This window comes from Cyrtonyx montezumae, unplaced genomic scaffold (genome assembly GCF_038088225.1).
Source record: "Cyrtonyx montezumae isolate F1298 unplaced genomic scaffold, pur_monq_1.0 scaffold_6, whole genome shotgun sequence".
Lineage (NCBI taxonomy): Eukaryota > Metazoa > Chordata > Aves > Galliformes > Odontophoridae > Cyrtonyx > Cyrtonyx montezumae.
In genome coordinates, this window is record NW_027072067.1 from 8960196 (window position 1) to 8968577 (window position 8382).

At 38.1% G+C, this 8382-nt stretch overlaps 1 protein-coding gene across 1 annotated transcript; it reads right to left on the bottom strand.

Moving 5' to 3' along the window:
* Positions 1-2311: 2311 nt before the first annotated feature.
* HRH1 (histamine receptor H1) lies at positions 2312-8021 on the bottom strand. Its single transcript, XM_065749331.1, has 3 exons — positions 7953-8021; positions 5181-5231; positions 2312-3862 (listed from the first exon to the last, which is right to left on the bottom strand). The coding sequence occupies exon 3, from the start codon at positions 3738-3740 to the stop codon at positions 2328-2330; it is 1413 nt and encodes a 470-aa protein (XP_065605403.1). The 5' UTR covers positions 3741-3862; positions 5181-5231; positions 7953-8021; the 3' UTR covers positions 2312-2327.
* Between the last annotated feature and the right edge of the window lie 361 nt (positions 8022-8382).

Sequence of the window (8382 nt, forward strand, 5' to 3'; positions counted from 1 at the left end):
TGGCACTGTTCCTGCAGTGAAAAAGTTGCCATAATTCCTGAATGAATGTTATTACTTTTATATTCTATCTGTATACTTTGGCATATTTTTTTCTATATTAGATTTCTCTGATTGCAGTCATTCCTGAATACTACTTAAAACCAAATTTAATCAATCTCTGAACCTTGTTTGATACATTAGACTAAGTTTATTAATTTAGTGTATTTTTCAAAATATTAAGCTAACCTCTTATAAAAATGCAGACATACCGGTCCTTCATTTAATGCTTTGTACATTAGAAACAACTATTGGCATTAATGCATTTAATTAATAGACATAAAACAGAAAGGATAATAATACTTTGCATTTATTTAATGTACTGTGTCCAAAAATTATAAACATGATGCATATGTCATGTTTAATTGTTCTGTCTTTTATGATCACTTACAAAATAGGCATATGTGGCACAGAAAGACCCTAAGTAGCTCAAGATTAATAAGAGCATGAAAATTACTCCTGCAACTATTACCATTTTTCTCTTCTGATGTAGAAAAGATATTACACAGAACATCCATTTACCTTTTCCCACCAAACTCTTGACAGTACTCTGTTAATAACAAACAGCTCCTTTTCCATCAGGCACAGCACAGCACAATGACAGTGAGAATGTATTCATGCTGAACTTTCAGGATACCTCACTAGTCACCCTTTCTAAAATGTATGGAAAATCCACCATTAAATGCAATTCATTATTACATACAAATACAATGTCGGCTGCTGAAGTTGTCTGGTTCTGGTGCTCTTAAAACTAATACCGTAAAGGCAGTCCCATAGCAATTCTGCCCCAAAGATGAGATACACTGTTTGCTCAAAATGTTTCTTCTGCTTAGTTCTGTCACAGTATAGAAATGAATGTTTCACTTGTGTACCACAAATGTACAGACTTGACATATTTGGATCATACAAGACCAGAGATCTCCTTGGCCTCAATTCTCCACCTTCCTTCCCAATCTGCAGACTTTTTTTTTTTAATGCAACTGTTGTGTTAAATCGTCAGCTTCCTGATAAGTCAGCTCAGGTAATGTAGGTGACTATGCACTCTTTTGCTAACGAACTATGTTTTCATCCTTTGGAAACTTGGAAACAGTTGAATCGATTATCAAACAAGGGAATGACTAGAGCTACTGAGTGAAACTTACCTGTAAACCTCCCTGTCAAAGCTGCCTTCCAGCCTTTTCAAAGGAAGCCCTTTTCACAGATGTTTGTTGTTGAAATTCTGGATGAGGCCCTGAGGATACTGTAAAGGCACAGCTTCGAGTTGTAGGCTGTATTTAAATGTCTTCTAGTGACCCCTTCCAACCTTAAGTATCCTATCATTCTGTTTCTCCTAAAATATTTAAGAGCATTTACACCATGACTTATATAAGTAAGGAACAGGAAAGGTAAGTGTATTTTATTTCCCATTTAGCAAGCTTGAGTTACTGCTTATGACTATATCTCACTGCAGTGAGAAGAGTTTGCCTATCATAAGGATATATGAATTAGCATTGCCACTGCACGCTTAGGATATTTGCCAAGTCATAGGAAGAATGAAATACATGTAGGCCATAATCAAGTACATTCTCTAGGTTTAGAGACAACAGCCTACCCTTCTTGATACTACATTGAGTTCAGAATGTCTTAGCAAAATGTGTAGGACATAAAAATGTTACTTTTTTTCAGTGAAGTTAAAATGCACTGATATAAATGAAGTAAGCATGATATTATAAGATACTGTAGGTTACAATATGACTCTCAAGAAAAGTGTATGATCTGGAGAAAGCTATAAATAAACAATGTCGGTTTTTGGTTGTTTTTTTCCAAAATGTAGAAGCTTCTTTTTCAACTATATAAAGTACCTCTTTCTGCAAAAGATCTCTCTTCATAAGCAGTGCATTCCATGCTTAAAGCAGTGTTAAAAGCGAAAAAAACACCTGACCAGTCATAGGAACAATATCCTATTTTCCATACCTGAATAATTTATAATCCCTGATGATCTCTTTTCATACATTCAGTTTTGTTCTATATGATGAAAAAGAGAATCTCAAATCATAAAATATTTACAATATTGTAACAGCTCTGAGTCTGGCTACTGAGCTTTTCAGATTCCTGATTAAATTAATTCTGCAAACGTGTTAAAGCTGTTACATTAACATATCCCACTTTGACTAACATTTGTTTATAAATAGTTTTCCAAAGCCTTATAATTTATCCACAGTATTTGCCTCTGAAACTGGAACATTTCATTTGATTGATTTTATGGGTTGCTTATAGCTCAGGAAAAACAAACAAACAAAAACAGTCTGATACTACTGAATGTGAAGGATCTTTTTGAATGTCTTCTTGAAATTCTCATTACAAAGAGGATACAGGAATGGATTCAAGGTGGAATTCACATAGCCCAGCCATATAGTGAACATGTGAAATTTGTGAAATTGTTCACGATGTTGGAAAACAGTTACCATGTATAATACAAAATAGGGAATCCAGCACAGCATAAAGGCTGCCATTATAACACCTAACTGCTTAGCTGCTTTCCACTCCCTGTTCACATGCTGTCTTCGAAGATGACTTTTGGAATGAGTATGCAGGGTTTGCCAGGTTTTCCTCAGATAAGTCAGTCCTCTGAAATCTCTGTTCTCTGTATTTTCCTGAGGAATGCAGGCTCTACCAGGATTAGGATTGGATTGCTCTTCAGAAGGCACATTCTCTGTGAAAGTATCACTGTCTGATGCAGCACTTAAGTCACTGTCCTGTGAGTGAGGGTCCTCTTCGTTTTTATTGTCCTCTTTTACGCACACAGTCTTCTTTCCTGCTTTATCCAGGTCTGGCTCAGACTGGACAGTGGTGAGATGCAAACAGCTACATTTAAAGGCTTTGCTGTTACTGCTGCTAACAAAAGCCTTTGAAGACTTGTCATAATTACTGAAACGAAGTTTTGCTGCCATATTTTTGGGCTCAGAAGACATTTGCTTTTCTTTAGATGTGTTATCATCTAAGATTTGCTTTTGGAGGCAAATATTTTGCTTATCCTTTGTCTTACTATGACTTTTGTTTTCAGAGAAAGAGCAGTGTGATCCATTAATTTCTCGCTGGTGGATGTGTTTTCGAACAGCTCTGAATATTTTACAATAAAACCATAACATTATGATAGAAGGCAGATAGAAATTGACAATGGCTGTCAACACTTTGAACCAAGTGACATGAGAGAATTCAGTTTCACATTTTGCCTTTCCTTTCCTTTTCTCACCATTAGCAGAATCATGCCACCATAGGATTGGAATGACCCATAAGGAAGAGAGCAACCAAGCTCCCAAAATCATCAGTGATGCTCTCATTTTTGTTCTATACTGGAGATACTTCAGTGGTTGTTGAACGGAACGATAACGGTCTAAGCATAATATGAAGAGACTGAAAATGGATGCAGTACTGGCCACATAATCCATTGACAGCCAGAACAAACATGCTGCTAAGCCCAGAGTCCACACATGGTTTAGGAGATAAACAATATTAAGGGGCATAACAGCTGCACCAACTATAAGATCTGCAATAGAGAGGCTAACAATGTACAAATTGCCAACTGTTTGCAGCTTCTTTTCAGTTTTCACAGCACATAATACTAATATATTCATGACAATAGTGATCATTGAAATGCTAGCCAAGAGAAAACCTAGTAGAGCTGAGTGAGTGTAATTTGCGTTCTCTGTTGTGTTTTTTGACATCTTTTGTACAAGAACAGAGAATGAAAATCAGAGAAGATGCCTCAGACTTGGATATTCAATCTTGATTTACAGTCCTGGATGAAAATGTGTTGGATTGCTTTCTAATTTTTAATTCTGGAACTCTGGAAAAGAAAAGAAATATGCTCAATCTCTGTAGTTCTTGTCACTTTCCCTTTTAGGTCTTCCCCACATAACACATTTCTACAGTGTTTTACTTAACAAGTAATTTAAAATGTAAAACGTCCTACAAAAATTACTGAAGCTTAATCTTACATCTAAAATGCTTTCTTTGTGTGGAGAAATCTTTATGTGAAAAGCAAATACTGGCAATAGTAGTATTCAACTGTATAAAGATAAAACTGATGTATTTCCTAATTAATTTCCACAGAATATCATATAATTTCATATTAATTAATACTTAAAATTTGAAGAGACCATACCAAAGTAGAAGCTAGATACCAAAACCAAATTCAGACCTGTAAGGTTTGGTTTGTCTTGTATAGAATGTTTTGAAATGCTCTCCTAAACTTCTATAACAATTCAGAAGTTAATGAGTAATACTGAAGGGGCAAAGGTTTATTTAAAATAATATTTTCTTCTGTAAAGAATGGTTACAATATCTGTCATGCAAGTCTTACTCCATAAACACTCATGTCTATCATCAGGTATCACTGCTTTCACACACTGTTCATGTGTATGTCCCTTAATTTTTTCCCTGGTGTACTTACGGTACATACTTAATTGCATGTCACATCTTTTCTCTCTCCTAAGAATTCAGTGCTGAAAGTCTATGTGAATTAGACTTTTTACAGAAGCTTACACAGTGTCTGTTGATTCATTACACTGTTCTGTGCTCTCAACTCTTGTTGTGGATTTCTGATTGAACTTAGGATTGACTTTTTGAAAGCACTGTCTCTCCATGCATAATTAAGGACAGAGCATATATGTCTTTGTTATCTCTGGAGTTCGTCTATTCCAAAACACATTCTACTTATCTGAATTCTCTTTTTTCAGAACTGAAAAGTTCTGATGCATATAAAACCATATGTTGTAATGCATAGAGACATATTTTAATAGTTGAAGACAGAAGAAGAGTACAGGAGTGTATTTTCCTGTGCACTTGTATACACCTTACTTTGTGCCAAAGCCACTATATTCTCCTTTTTCACCCCAGCTTCCCTGAGTTTCAGCAATCTTTCCTGATCCTCCTTACTTGTTATTTTAGGAGACGGGAAAATAAGTAATACTGGCCTGTACAATTAATGAGAGCTTCAGGAATAGGATCTGGAACTAATTATTAAACATCTCCTGGCATTCAATTACTGACAGAAACTTGGCTGGGAAACATTATTCATATTTAAAAAGAAAAAATGTCTAGATGTGCTTCATAATCTGGAGACCCTTAATTGGCAGGAACACAGTTGCAGGCTCATTACTTACCAGCAGAACCAGTGAATACTGAGGCTTCTGTATTGTTGATATGGGAACATTCTGAAAACAATTTAGAAAAAGAAAAAAACAAAGAAATGAACCCTGGAGATGCTTAACTGTACAAAAGGAGGTGAGGAAACTCAAGCACACCAGTATTATTTTTCAGAGAATGGATCCTGAATTGACAAATGAAATAGTGAATTCTGTGCACAGCATGTAAAATTGAAAGAGATCAAGTTATTTTTAATATTATGATCAAACATCCAAAACGATTTGTGTCCTTTACAGCAGTAAATTAAGTACATGAGCAAACACCCAACCAGCAGCCTAAAAATCTCAGCTAAGCTGGTATCATTCAATATCTTGCTATATGCATCTAGGTTACTACTGGAATCTATGAAACCAAAGACAGAAGCCAAAATTTTTGTCTTTGACATATTAAGTTTAAAATCAAGCCTGACTAGAGAGTCCTCAGCAAGACTGTGTAGTCCTATTTCTTTTTATTTATTTTTAAGGTTTTTATTAATGTTAGCCATTGACAGCTGAAATCTCTTCTGAGTAATATAGAACTAAAGTAATTTTTTTATATACAATATACTCAGTAGAGTCAATATTAGTAGATGGGGATCTCAGATACCAAATTCTAAACTCCTATAGTGCAACACAAATGCACATATCCTGAATGGGTAACTTCAGCAGCTTTCAAGTGCTTGTTGCATGAAGTTAGACTTGGAAACCCATTGGAAGTCTGTATGTTTCTATTTCATCCTACTCCCAGCTGCATAATGCTGCTGTCTTCTGATGACTAACCATTTTTATAAATTAAAATTGAACTTCCTAAATATTAGTTTTAATTGTATACATGCATTCTGTAGTCTAATCAGCTTCTTATTTTCTAAATACTATTATACTATAAAACACATTTCTTCAGGAAAAAAAAAGAAAAAATAATATATTATCTTAATGTCTATGAGTCTTAGGTTAAAATTATCAAGAGATTATGGATTTTTCCAGTTTCGGCTGGTGTTCTTGATTGATCCTCTTTAGCAGTGGGCCTTTATTTCACTATGAACATTGAAACCAAAAGAGCTAAATGAATTAAGATAACTGAATTAGGTTTGGATAAAAGAAGCTTTATGGTCTGATATGGTCTGCCTGTGAAGATTGACAGAAATCTATGAATAACTTCTCTGAGTCCATGAAGAAATCATGTAAATCAGAACACTTACTGTTTAGTGGAAGCCACTAAACTCCAACAAAGAAATATTTACTCATTCCAGATCCTTTAAGGAGTTCTCTCTTTTCTCAAGCTCTTAGTATACGTAGCAAAACATCTAATGCTGTTCTTTTTTAAGAAAAATTTTTGGAATTCCTCTTTTATCAGAGCTAAGGTTTAGTTAGGGTAAGTGCAAATGAGACAAGTCCGTGATCATACTAATGTTGTGATTTCTTTCTTTTTTTACAGAAGGGCTCAGACTAGTGATGTTAACAATTTTCATAAAAGAGACCAAAGTCTTTGGGGCCAAAGAATCAGATATAAAATGTGACTTTTCCTCCTATCACCTCCCCTGCACCATCCCTCACCCCCCCACCTCCTCCCCCCAAAAATAAAAATAAAAATAAAAATGAATTCTTTGAGGATTCACCAAAATGTTCATTTGAGTTGCAATTTAAGATCTTCTAGTGCTTTTAAGCTATAAGAAATATTCAATCACAAAAATGCACAAATTTATCTAGAGACGTTTATAAATTTCTAGTGGCTGTATTTATTGTCTCCTTGTGCAAATTAAAGGAAAACCTATCACTGAAAGGCTAAGTTTCAGCTCACTTAGGAATCCTGAGGGAGAAGAGGGGAGGATAGATTAGTCTCTAATTCAGAACAGATATTGAGGTATTAATCTATTGAGGTATTAATCTTTTGAAACATCCTGTAACCTCAGTGCAGTAATATATGAAAGAATTCTTTGTTTTAGCAATAACCTGTTGAACATCTGAAGTCGTCCCTTTTCCTTGTTTGAGGGATGGGGGGCAGTGATGCATATCTGGTGCACTGAGTTCAGCTACCTCCCAGCTCTTCTCCAGTCTTAATTTGCTTGTTAGTTCTTAAGCATACAGTTAAAATGAACTAGAGGTGCCCAAGGTGTCTTAAAGCTAGAGAGCCTGGTGTCTTGCAAATAAACATAATAAATGAGGAGCAGCTCATCTAAGAAGCCCAATTCCTCTCCATCATTCCCTCTCGGTGTCTGCACAGGAAGGGCTGGGGAGACAGAATGAACAACTGCTAACAGTGCGGGTTTGGAGCAAGTTATGGCCCCCAAATAAATGAGGTACAACTTGCTCTTCACCTGGTTGGCAGCAGATGGCAAACGAAGAGCTGGCTGAGCTGACGGTATTACTGCCCGATTTTCTGCTCGAAAAAAATATAATCGGTTTGTGCGTACTTTAGCGGCTTTACAGCCTGAATATTTGCTCGTACGAGAACCCCTCTGCGGAGCGGGGACCCAGGGCTGTCCAGGCTGCAGTGCTGAGGGAGGAATGCTACCAGCTGCTGGCTAGGATGATCGGATAAGGAGCAGACGACTTCTGCGAAGTGTCTCGAGAAGAGTAGTTAAAGATGAGAGTGGTGGCACGTGTTTTGGTGGCTTTCTTTGGGTGGCTAAGGAACCGCCGCCTGTGCTCCGCTCCTCCGAGCGCTGCTCCGTCCCCTTTCCTCTCGGCCCCGAGCGCAGGGTGCCGCCGCTCCCTTCTTCCCCGCCCGCTGCCGCGCCCTGGTTCACTCACCGCAAGGCGATATGGGGAGGGGGCTCCCCTTTTTCCTCCTTTCCTTGCCGCGCTCCTTCGGTGGGATCCTCTGTCCCGCCCCGGGGGGTGCGGAGCTGGGAGCAGTCCTTCCCACTGCGGAGCAAGGGTCACCCTTACTCAGAGCCGAGGAAGAGCTTGGTTCTGCCCGCCCCCGCTCTCAAGGGTCGTGCTCCGGCGTTGCAGCTCTGCTCCCTATGGCTTTTCCTTCCTCCGGTCGAGTGCCGGCCGAGGGCGCTGGTACCCCGAGAAATAGCTCGGGGATGGGTCCGCCCAGCTGGGAGCGGGCGGTGAGGCGTCTCTGCCGGGAATCCCCACCGTACCGAGAACAAATCGATTCTAGTTCACCTCGTCTTTCTGGACGACGAAAAAACGAGGAAAAGCTTGCCCACCGCGGGCAGTGGGACCCCGC